The sequence below is a fragment of the Cornus florida genome, unplaced genomic scaffold, assembly GCF_030987335.1.
Source record: "Cornus florida cultivar Cherokee Brave unplaced genomic scaffold, ASM3098733v1 CherokeeBrave_3.0.0_Hap2_Chr06, whole genome shotgun sequence".
Classification (NCBI taxonomy): domain Eukaryota; kingdom Viridiplantae; phylum Streptophyta; class Magnoliopsida; order Cornales; family Cornaceae; genus Cornus; species Cornus florida.
Window position 1 is genome coordinate 98,345,157 of NW_026775576.1, and position 13,037 is coordinate 98,358,193.

Consider the following 13,037-nt stretch of genomic DNA (forward strand, 5'->3'; position numbering starts at 1 on the left):
CTACCAGTTGAAGGATTTACCATAGAAGGAAAATTCTGAGATAGGAAGTTCTGTACAAGGCAAGTTCTATGTATGGAAAATTAGATAATGGAAAGAACTCTATTAGTAAAGAATGTTTATATAGAAAGAATTGGAGGACAAGCAACGCGAGTCCTACCATAATTTTACAATCTTTTGTATATAAATAGAGGCTTAGACCTCCAATAAAGGGATCAAGCAATTCTACGCTTCGACATATATTGTTCTTGTTTATTTTTACTATTGATTGAGTGAGTTGTTTTATTTTTCTTAATCATTATTGGTTGAGCGAAATTCTGCACCTACAAACTGAAATAAGAATACAGTCCTTAATGACCGCGTAATCGAGGACAGTCATGGGTAATTTTTCCTCCCAACCCTGAAACTGATGAGGTAATAAAGAAGAATCCCTCTCACTCTTACAGCAGTTTCCAGTGGTTTTTTTTTTTTTTTTAGCATACATTCAATATAATTTGAGATCTTATGCTTTTTTTGACATGCGTTTTGTTTATACTATTTTTGTTTTTGGACTATTACAGTATCCAATTTGGCAAGAAAAGCATGATTGGTGCAACCTTGTTTTATTTTTCACAGTGCTAAAATACTTCGCGAACAGAGTGGCCCAAAACAAAAACACCAAAAATATGTTTTTTTCTTGTTTTGACAATTCTTCATGGCCCAAAACCATAAACTGTGCATGTTTCTGTTTTTGACATTTTCACAGCAAAACATCTTTCCTAAACGTGTTTCCAATTTTTTTTTTCCAAAACACTCTTACAGCAAAAATGTTGCTTCTATTTTAGCCAAAAATAAAACGCCTAAAACAAAGCGCATGCCAAACGGATTAGATTTTATAATTACGAATCTTTAACATTCATGCAACATAAACGCTTCAACCTCAAAAACAGAGTAAAATTTGAAGATTTAGATTGTTCAAATTTTGAGTATGTATTGTTAATTAGTATTAATTATTGATAATTTCAAATATTAAGAAAATATGTGATGTAAAATAATGGAAAATGATTATTGCACTTAATAGTTGCAGTGAATTATTAGATCTAATATCTTAATTGATTAATTATGCAACAAATAAAGAAGTTGGCCCTTCACTTAGTTGTATTTAGTATAAATAGTCAATTAAAAATTATTCAATTAGACATTTTAGTAAGTGTTCGGTGATGACTAATTTAAAATAATATTCATAAGATTATATATATATATTGTTATTGTTTAATAATATATATTTTTAATGTGTCCTCCGGAAGAAATGAAAAATAAAGAATAAGAAAAACTTGAAACAGTATTAGCGGTACATTTATAAGTGGACTTAACGTCAATGAGTTTACATGTAGTTTAATTAAAGTTATAACTTTGATGATGAAATATAGAATTCACAATTTTTTTCTTTAGTTGGGCTCAGACATTCAATCACTTTGTTTTATAATGACAAACTTCAATTTTAGAAGATGAAAATTTGTCAATGTATAACTTTTACCGATAGTACAGTACTTATAGTGTGTTTGGAATTAAGTTATCATTTTAAAAAATAACATGAAATAAAATTACATTTTTGCATTTAGAACAAATTAAAATTAATAAGGCTAACTAAGAATTAAACTTGCCATCTCTCACATAAATTGAATAATTCTAAATAATAATGAACAACCAGTTTAGATATTCACAACCAGCTGGTAAAAAAATAAAAAATAGCCTAAATGAAGAAACATGGCCGAAATACGAATAAAAATTTATTATGGACTCAATCATTAGGATAGACGATTAGATATCATTTTGGAAGAGTCAAATGGCAAAGTCAATGATATATATTTATGAAAAAAAAAAAAAAAAAATGGTTGCCAATAACTTTATTTGAGCATTTAAAATTTTAGCTCATGCGGGTAATTCTTGAATTCCATAACACAAATTTGTGTAAAAGAGACATTATGTCATGATGAAGAATGAATTAAAGAAAGTATTCCTAAACAGCTCATACTTGGCTGTTGACTAGGCCAGTTTTGTCATTTGATATTTTTTTCTCTTTTTTCCAAAGACTACTGGATGATACAGTAAAATCCCTTTCTTACAGTGTTGTTTTATCCAATGCAATTAAAACCCTTCCTCACAAACGTAACATACCAAAGATGCTGCTTTCATTTGCACTAATTTCCCGCTCTCCCACTTTCTCTCTATGTACATGTGTGTACATATAGATATAGTCAATAGTTTGTACAAGAAGTGCAAACTATCCGTGTGCCTCTGTTTAAGGATTTGAAGCAATCAAAAGATGAAACCCCGCAGACTCAAGAAAACAGAAGCTCCTTCCAAGGTACATTCTTACTTCTTCCTACACTCTCACACAATTGGAAACCCTAATTATCGTTGATACTCTGTTTGATTACTAGGAAAAAAGAAAGAAAGAAAAAAGGAGCAGAAATGAAAATGTTAGTCTGAATTCGAACGGCATAATATTTGTACGAGGCTTACTTAACTCGACTGTGTTTGTTTGTTTATTTATCATCATAAATAAACACTATTGTCATTTTCGTTTACATTTTTTCAACTGGCTATCAGAATATGTTATTGTTCTCTTGACTGTTACTTGATTCAGGTTTCTGTTGAATTTGCAGCTTACATTGGAAAAAGTAATTGGCTTGATGACGAAGAATGCCAATGGGTTGGATGCAAGCATTTTACATTCGAACAGTGTTTGTGTTTATATTGCAGGGTGTTTTGTGGTGGTTTACAATGTTGATTCAGGCATTCAGTTCGCATCTCATGGTTTCCAATCGAATGCCGAAACCATCTCATAGAAATATATATCTTTAAAGTTGTTAACCCTCACAAGATAATAAATACATGTAAGGCACTTTAATTATAAGTAATTGTATACACTAAGATTTAACACTTTAACAAATATCAATAATGTCGACAATGAAACAAATATCATGTTACACATAAAAATTAATAAAAGAATTTCATGAAACATTATAGATATGCAATTAAGTCATTATATAAGCTCTCTAATAACTTTGTTTATAAAGAATAAGATTTTTATATATTCTTCCTATGGACCTTGTGAGTAGGGATGGCCACAGATCGGATTGCAATGGAATGGGAGATTTTGATTTTGTCACCAATCTATTAGCCAACGGATCAGATCGGATCCAATTTGCGGACTGAATTTTTTCAAAATAGTCTATTTTCACTAATTTCTCTTTGCTATTCTTTAGTTGTTTGAGTTCTATCATCTTTGATTAAATGAAAAGCAGTGATCCACTGCTATTGATTGAGTAATAAAAATTATAAAACTAATTGTATAATACTTACCAAAATAAGAAAACAGGAAAAGGAGGCTATGTTAGGAGTTCATATATATATTGCAAAAAAGTAAAATATTACTATAATATAAAATATTATATATATATATATATATATATATATATATTACGGATTGACCACGGATAGAATTTTTGAAAACCTAATCCGTGATCCGATCCGTGAATTAGGAATTTAATTTTTTTAATCCGCCATCGATCGTGGATATGGTAATTCCTTCCAATCAATACGAATTAATTTTTTATATTATAGTAATATTTTACCCACCCTTATTTGTGAGTACATGATTAATTTTGTTGAGTAAGTTGCTGATTGGGCACTGAGTTACTGACTAGGCGCTGAGTTAAAGCTGATTAGACGATAATGCGACAAATGGACTGAGCTAGTTTCATCTTAACCCTTGGATCCTCGCTGGACTGTGTCCAGTGCGAGGAGGCGCACTGGAGCAGATTCCATTAGATGCAGTGTTAGATGAGCCCCGCCAACAACCACTCAAAAGTTAATGTAGAATATTGGTTGTCAGGCAAACGACAAAGAAGAAAGAACTTTTGGTTGTTGGGCTACGGTTACAGCGCGGTGAATGATGAGGATGCAATGTCCGCACTGATATCTTTGAGTGATTTTGACACAGATATTTTTTAAAATTAAATGGAGTTCAGGCTTTCTTCCCCAGATTCTTCTTCACTTCTTCCTATCCTTCTATAATTTCTCACTCATCTCTTCTTCTTCTTCTCTACTTCAATTTTGGTAGATCTAAAGACATTCCTTGTCACTCTTTACAAAAACCCCAAATCTCTAAACATACTTCACTTGACTTGACCGCAGAATCAGAGTCAACCCTTTCGCCGACCAGAGGGGAAAAAAAGAGATAAAGAAAGCAAGACGAACAGAGAAAATCAGAAACGCCGAAACTTCTTGTCGTCGCTGGATCTTCTTCATTCGTTGCCAAATCTAGCCTCCTACTGCTCGTCAGTTGCCGTTGGACGACGTCAACACCATTATCCACCGCCTCTCTTGCCGCCTGAAAGCCCGGGTTTTTCATTCTCTCCCTCTCTCGAACGATTTGGGAAAAGGAAATCAAAGGCGGTCAGCCCTACCCAACATAGCCTGTCTCCACCTCTCACACGCACATATCCCGTGCATGAATTTGGCATATACTGATAGTTGTCATTTCGAGGTGTGCTACCCATATCCAAAGTGTTAAAAGAGTATTGTTTCACATAATACTTTTATTTGTCTACGTATGCAGAATAAAAGGAAGAAAATTATAAGTAAATTAGTTTTCACTTGTTTAAATAAAACAATTTATTTTATGTATCAGACAAAAAAATATAAAATAAAAATAAAAAACAATTTATTTCTTTTTTTTCCTCCACTATCTTTTTCACATGCAATAATAAAATATTAATTAACACTATTCTCTTCTTTCTTCTTTTTTTCTCTTTATTTATTTATTTATTTTTCTGTGTCTCTTCCCTAGCATTGTAGCACGAGAATCGAAAAATTAGTTCTAGAATTGTAAATAATAGTAATAAGAATTGATCTCGACATTAATTGAATGACTTTCAACAAGGATGCTACCGGTTTGAGGATGTGGAATATTTGAGTCTCGCACTAGCTGCTTTGTATAAAATTATATCTATATATATATATATATATATATATATATGTCATATCAAATGTTTGAAGAAAATATACAAATGTTAAATACTCCCTAATGTCTTCAATTTAATAGTCTACGAGCAAATTGAACACACTGAACAATAATTATCTTCTAGCAAAATTTGGTCTAAAGAAATCTGTGAATATAACCGTGTTATATGACCCTTAGATAATAGGGAAAAAAAAATATATAGATAATAGTTATGAGAATTGGTCCCGACATCTACTGGATGACTACTTTCAATAAGCATACTGCCATCTCCATATATGCTTCTATTTTTTATAATGAGCACAGTAAATGGGGATGGACTTTTTATTTTCTTTCGGAGCATATGATTAAAGTGAAATTAATGGATCAATGATGTAATTATATATACATGTTATAATTATACTGTAGTGTAGTCAATTAGAGCGAAAAAGATATGCCTTTTCTTAACGGTGTCACTTGATTAATTACGTTCTCATTAACTATTTATATAGCTGATTTATTGATAAATTTAATATTCTGATTACACCACTACTTGTATATAGAACAGTAACTCTATTATGAACATGTTGTCACGGTTTATTTAAACTCTCTCAGGCGCCATTGGTTGCATTGGTTGAAGAGCATCTACACGAACACATAGAGAGATTGAGAGAGTCAAGTAGCTAGAGATGCTACTGGAGAGAAGAGAAAGTTGTAGTTCTGATCATCAGTTTACGAGTTCTCAGAAGAAGGAGATGGCCCATAAGGTTACGAGTTCTGTAGTGAAGAAAATTGAAGACAACCAAAAAAAAATCGAGGCTCTGAGATATTTCACGTTTGCCTGGCCAAGGTTCCCCGTCATAATTAGTGTCCCCAATATGCTTCGTGAAGAAAATGTAAAAGCTTATAACCCTAGTCTCATATCTATTGGACCTCTACACAGAGGTAACAAATTTTTGCAAGCAATGGAGGCTGACAAAGTGAGTTACATGTGTTGTCTATTCAAACGAACAGGAGATGTCGAGAAAACACGTGAAGTTTGTGAGGCAGCTATGTTAAAGATGCAAAACATTTTAAAGAAATGCTATGCAGATCAATTAGTGAAGCCGGATGATGAAGATGACATTACCAATCTTATAGAAATGATGTTGATTGATGGTTGCTTCATTATCGAACTTGTATACAGACATTCAAGAAGGGAAAGAGACCCCATTTTGAATAATCCTTTCAAGTGCTCTGCCATCCGGCGTGACTTGCTGCTACTCGATAACCAGATTCCCTTTGTTGTTCTAGAAATGTTGTTCGGGCTGACGGTGGAATGTATTCCTCGGTCTTATGAAGAATCCTCGGACCCTCTTACCCTTATTGGATGTGTCCTTTCATTCTTTGGTGATATAATGGGCTTAGAAGATGCCCAGATGGAATCGAATGCTGGAGTAATACCTCCTCTTCATATACTCCATCTCTTACACATTTGCTACCAACCACAAAAACCTACTTATGACCAGGATGCATCAAGCCACTATCGTCAACTTAAAACAGAAAATGGCAGTAACATGGTAGGAGTACTCTGTGGATGTTGCCAAGGGCAACCCTGCAGATACGAAGAAGATACGGCTGAAACACGATTCCAAGTAGACGACGAAGCAGGTACAGCAACGCAACTCTTCTACAGTGCAGGGGGAGGAGTGGGATACGAAGGTACAGCAACACAACTCGAAATTGCAGGAGTGAAGCTGCGGAAACGTAGTAAAACAAAGAACCTGTTTGATGTGGAGTTTAGGCCTCAGGATAGTTCTTTTTATTTCTGGAGAGGTTGTCTTGAAATCCCACGTTTTTCTGTCTATAATTTCACCGAGTCATTCTTGCGGAACATCATCGCTTTCGAGCAATGCTACCCTTTTTTTGGGAGTTATTTCACATCTCACGCTTTCCTCATGGATATCCTCATGGACTCGGTGGACGACGTAAAATTGCTTGAAAAAGTAGGAGTCATATGTAACCATTTGGGTACAAGTGAATCGGTGCTGCAAATCTTCAATGGTATTTGTAAGAATGCTTATCCACAGGACTTCCATTACGATAAGCAATGGAGGAAGATGAAGGGTTGCTGCACCCATTGGCGAGAAGAATTGGGAACCGTGAAACGTAATTGTGCTGGTAATCTATGGATAGTGTTATCAGTCATTGGTGCAATTTCCCTTTTTGTGCTCACACTTTTGCAGACCGTTTACACCATGAACTCATGAATGAATAGGTAGGTATCTGGTGGAGTACTTTTTTATATATATGTGCAATAATCTTGATGGATGGATGACAATTGAAGCTTGCCTTAATTTGTTTCCTACAACAAGTCAATGATATGATGCCTTGTATTGTTCAACCTAGATCTCAGCATCAGAAATAATTGTATATACTAGTTGTATGTAATCATTGGATCAGTACTTGTAACCTAGTTTATGATTTCTCGCATTTGTAATCTCTGTATCTCTCTCCTGAGTCTCTCGCATGATATATATATAATTAAGATTAGTGTTTGGTTATATGCAGTACTCATCATTTTCCATACTTTCTACACCAGCTTTTCTTCCTTCATTTGGATGCATGACTATATATATTCATGTTGAATTGGGTTGCCTAGAATGAGGCAGATTGCCCACGATGTGGACGAAACCGACCCTTGGTTACTTCTGTGGGTATATTATGAGAGTGATTTGGTGATAGATTTATTACATTAGTATGAAATTTTGATGAGAATTCCTAAATAAACAAAATAGGTCCTTTATTTTGGAAATTTATTATTATTATTATTATTTTCGAACGTGTAAGCAATATGTTGGAAAGTTTTGCAATTTGTTAAATTGTAGGAAATTTTTGTTAAACCTGGTGCCAATTATTAAGAACCATTATGAAAACATCATTTTATTTTTTATTTTTTTTGAGAGTCGGTTCACAAAAAATCTTTCTCCGTACAATTTTTAGCCTAACTATCATCATTACCATTATTTTGATTGTTTAGTTGTCTTCGGGTTGTTTATAGGGTAAATTACACTTATACCCCTTGAATTTTCCATCAATGCCACTCAGCAGACGATTAACACACTTGTTCACATTGATAACCCTAAAGTTTCAAAAGTCATATTTACTACCCTGAACCTGTTAATTGACAAAAATAACCCTAATCATTATTCTGTAATCCCTTCTCAACCACCACCACCACCACAACCACCGCCACATCAAACATGCCTCTGGGTCAAAGGTCAATGGCAGTGGCAAATTTTGAGGAATTCTTTCCAAAGAATACAATAGGTCATGCACACCCCCCCACACACACACCCCCACAACCACCGCCACACCTAGACACCCATTGTCACTCTATAGTAGCAGTGCCATCATCGACACCGGAAACTTCACCGCTTCAACTCATTTTTGACAATAACACAGCACAAAAGATCCAACCCGGTGACCTCCTTTACCTTTGCCGTCGACATCTAGGTGTTGGAATTTATATATATATATTTAAATAATAAAAATTATTTTATGGTCCTATGCACTACGTTTCATAAAGTAAGATTGCAATGTGATTATTGATACTTGATGGATTGAGTTTGTACTTTTCAATTTAGTGGTCTAATTGGGAGTATGGTTTTATACTGTTGAATTGTGGTTTTCTAACTTATTTGGTGTGATTTATTTTTAATCATTGATATCTAAGTTTCCATGATAGGAAGGGAGACTTAGATATGTTTGTTTGTATAGAAGCCGTCCCCCTCTGTTGTTGTTATATATAGGGGTTTTAAAATTCTTATTCAGTCCTATCGTATCGACAACTTTCACTCTATTTTTCAGATTTCTCAAAGGGCGATAAAAAATTCTCAAAGGTATCTTAAGTTTAATTTTCTAATCAGGTATGAGATCAAAACCTCTCTTTTAATTGATGATCAATTTTTGATTTCTACTTGTTATTCGGTTTTTGAAACCCAACAATTGGTATCAGAGCCAGGTTAGGGTTTGTAGAAAAAAAAAAAAAAATTAGTTAATTAAAATTCACATTACAGATTATTTTAAATTAAAGACAGGATAAATAAATAAATTTATATTAATCGCAAACTGTGTACATGAGTTTTGTCCTATTTGGACTGGATTTTGTGTTTGTTTTCCAGATATTCCTGTGTGAATTAATTTCATATTATAATAATTGTTGTTTAGAAACCAATTGATTTATATATACATGAATTCACTGATTTATATACACGAATCAATTGATTGCTGTTGTTATTTACTGCACGCCGAACGAGAGAATTTTTTGATTGTTTTAAATATCAATAAGTTTTAAGTAATATATTAGTCTGGAATGCAACAATAAGAGTTTTGTATTATTGTACATGCCGAACGAGATAAGAAACAAAATTAATGAATTTGCTATATATATGTGTGTGTGTGTATATATATATATATATAGTGTATCAGTTGGTTTCTTTACATGATTATTGCATTTGTAATGTAAAATCTGTATCTCTCTCCTGAGTCTCTCGCATGATATATATATAATTAAGATTAGTGTTTGGTTATATGCAGTACTCATCATTTTCCGTACTTTCTACACCAGCTTTTCTTCCTTCATTTGGATGCAAGACTATATATATTCATGTTGAATTGGGTTGCCTAGAATGAGGCAGATTGCCCACGATGTGGACGAAACCGACCCTTGGTTACTTATGTGGGTATATTATGAGAGTGATTTGGTAATAGATTTATTACATTAGTATGAAATTTTGATGAGAATTCCTAAATAAACAAAATAGGTCCTTTATTTTGGAAATTTATTATTATTATTATTATTTTCGAACGTGTAAGCAATATGTTGGAAAGTTTTGCAATTTGTTAAATTGTAGGAAATTTTTGTTAAACCTGGTGCCAATTATTAAGAACCATTATGAAAACATCAATTTTTTTTTTTTTTTTTTGAGAGTCGGTTCACAAAAAATCTTTCTTCGTGCACTTTTTAGCCTAGCTATCATCATTACCATTATTTTGATTGTTAATTTGTCTTTGGGTTGTTTATAGGGTAAATTGCACTTATACCTCCTGAATTTTCGATCAATATCATTTGGGTTGTTTATAGGGTAAATTGCACTTATACCTCCTGAATTTTCGATCAATATCACTCAGCAGACGATTAACACACTTGTTCACAGTGATAACCCTGAAGTTTCAAAAGTCATATTTAGTACCCTGAACCTGTTAATTGACAAAAATAACCTTAATCATTATTATGTAATCCCTTCTCAACCACCACCACCACAACCACCGCCACATCAAACATGCCTCTGGGTCAAAGGTCAATGGCAGCGGCAAATTCTGAGGAATTCTTTCCAAAGAATACAATGGGTCATGCATACCCACACACACACCCCCACAACCACTGCCACACCCAGACACCCGTTGTCGCTCCATAGTAGCAGTGCCATCATCGACACCGGAAACTTCACCGCTTCAACTCATTCTCGACAATAACACAGCACAAAAGATCCAACCCGGTGACCTCCTTTACCTTTGCCGTCGACATCTAGGTGCTTGGATTCTTGGGGTTTTCCCTACAGGATGTCATGGGTAGTTGGTTTGGTTGTATTGCTTTAATATTTTTTTCTCTATTGCTTTAGATATGGGTTAGCTTTTGCTTCCGGGTTTGCACTTCTTCTTGTATAGGAAGGGGATACCCTTGCTTGATGGACTTGTACATTATCTCTTCTTTATTTGTTTATAAAAATCTCATTTAGGGAAAAAAAAAATGAAGTGTTTCTACATATTCAGGGATAAGGCCAAGTAGAAGTCTTGGCTGGCGAACTCGCACTCTAACTGTATTAATCTTAACAAAGTAACCCAGCAATGTACAGAAAGAATGAGCACAATTTGACAGTGTTATATTTTTTTAAAGCTTGGGAATGCAATTAATGATTTCAACAAGTTTTAAAGTTTGGAGAATGTGATAATGTGGGTTAATGTAACAATTTTTGCCGGTAATATTATACTGATTAAGGGTAAACCAACAAGTAAAGAGACTAACAGTCCATATATCCTATGTAAAGTGCGAACTTCCTAAGAAGAGTCATTTTCCAACCCACTCGAACTATATTCATCTTAACAAAAATTGCTACTTAAGCACCAAACTTTTTTTATGATTACTTTTAAAAGCAAAATAAAAATAAATTATAGCAAAGCCAATCAAAATTTACCTCATCCACTATAGCATATAGAAGCATTTGGAGCTTGCCAATCTCACATAAATTGATTTGAAGAATCTATTAATACACTTTGTGATTTTTTATTATAAGTGTTATACTAAAAATAATAATAATGTGTAAATAAATTTTCAAACCATATCAAATAATGTACTATTATATATAAATAATAATGTATTAATATATTTTAAAATTTTAAAAACAAAACAAAAACACTCCTACCAAACAGGTTTTTTATTTTTGTTTCAGCAATTTTAACAATTGTCAAACTCTGTCAAACAGGTTTTATTTTCAAATTTCTTGAAACAAAAGACGTTGCCAAACATGTTAGACATGTTTCTGCTTTCGAAATTCCCACAGTAAATTTGCGTTGCCAAACATGTTTTTCGTTTTCAACTCAAAGCACTCCATAACAAATCACTTGTTTTGTTTCGGGATAAAACGAAATGCCAAAAACACAATGCGTACCAAACAAGGCCTTAGTGTTTGTAAACATTGAGTTTTTAATGATAAAAGAGTTTTTGTATCTATTTGGAAAAAATATCATTTCAGCTTTTCCAAGGTCACCTCAACAATTTTCAGAACCATGCCAGCAATTTTGGCTTTTCATAAATAGGTATTCCATCAGGCTCTCTGAATTTTCACTCTCTAGAGTTTCAAACGATAATATTTTCAATCAAACAATATATTTGCAAATTATTAAAATACTATGATTGATATTATAACTTTAAACAGTATATTATCCACTATATGGATTAGAAAAAACTAAGATTGATATTATAACTTTAAACAATACATTATCCATTATATGGATTAAAAAATATAGGATTGATGTTATGTTTCACGATTTGCCTGCAAGTTTATAACTTAAATTCATTATCATTTACACGAAAAAATTAAGAATAAATTAAAAGCTGAATGTTTAAAATATTTACGAGTTATGTTTAAAACAATAATTAAATAACTCACCATATCATCGATGCTGAAGCCACTTGGCGATTCATTTCGATGTTAATCATGCACCCAAAAAAATTGCTGATTTGTTTTTGGATGGTGGACCAACGATTTATCAAAGCTTCTACATTTCACGAAGATGGAACACCAAGATATTATACATAACTTTCAAGGATTCGCTGCCATTGTTTCTTCTTACTTTAATTTGCCCCATAATCGCATCAGAGGTAATGGACACCCACGCCCAACATAAAGCTTCATTTTCGGCCATAGACCAATTTGGAATTTGGATAATCGGTTGTTGTGTGGAAGGTTTGGAGTTATTTTATCGAGGATCCATGGAATCGGATTGAGCTTGAAAATAGAAGATGAAGTAGCTTGAATAGTAGAGAATAAAGATAGGTTAGATGTGAGGTGAATGGTGGTAGGAGTTGGGGTATTTATAGAAGAGAAGTGAATTTTTAAAAGTTTTTTTTTTTTTTTTTTGGAAAAAGTTATTTATGTATTTATTTATTTTAAATTAAAGTCATTAAGGTACTGTTTGAGTCAACCAAACAGTGCCTTAACGGCCATAAGTGTAGGTTGTGGCAGATTTTTAAAAATTAAAGCAAAAAAGGTTTCAAAAAAATAAAAAATAAAAAAGGTCTTTTAATTTATTTTTGGCCCAAATCAATTTTTTTTTTAGACAAATAATGTCTAAACAATATATTTTTATTTATTGAATTTTATTTATTTATTTTTTAAAATAATGAGCTCAAAATAACCCATATTTGGGTTTTTATTCTTTCCAAAAAACAATTATGCAAACACTGATCGTTGCTGCCGGATTTTTTTATTTTTATTTAAAAAAAAGTTGC

The 13,037-nt window shown here is 32.9% G+C and overlaps 1 protein-coding gene across 1 annotated transcript; it reads left to right on the forward strand.

The window, feature by feature from the left end:
• Positions 1-3,964: 3,964 nt before the first annotated feature.
• On the forward strand, positions 3,965-7,527 carry LOC132313246 (UPF0481 protein At3g47200-like). The gene is made up of 2 exons (XM_059811935.1): positions 3,965-4,531; positions 5,600-7,527. The coding sequence occupies exon 2, from the start codon at positions 5,674-5,676 to the stop codon at positions 7,231-7,233; it is 1,560 nt and encodes a 519-aa protein (XP_059667918.1). The 5' UTR covers positions 3,965-4,531; positions 5,600-5,673; the 3' UTR covers positions 7,234-7,527.
• Positions 7,528-13,037: the final 5,510 nt, after the last annotated feature.

Coding starts and splice junctions, on each gene's coding strand:
- LOC132313246 (XM_059811935.1), top strand. CDS start 5,674: ATGCTACTGGAGAGAAGAGAAAGTTGTAGTTCTGATCATCAGTTTACG.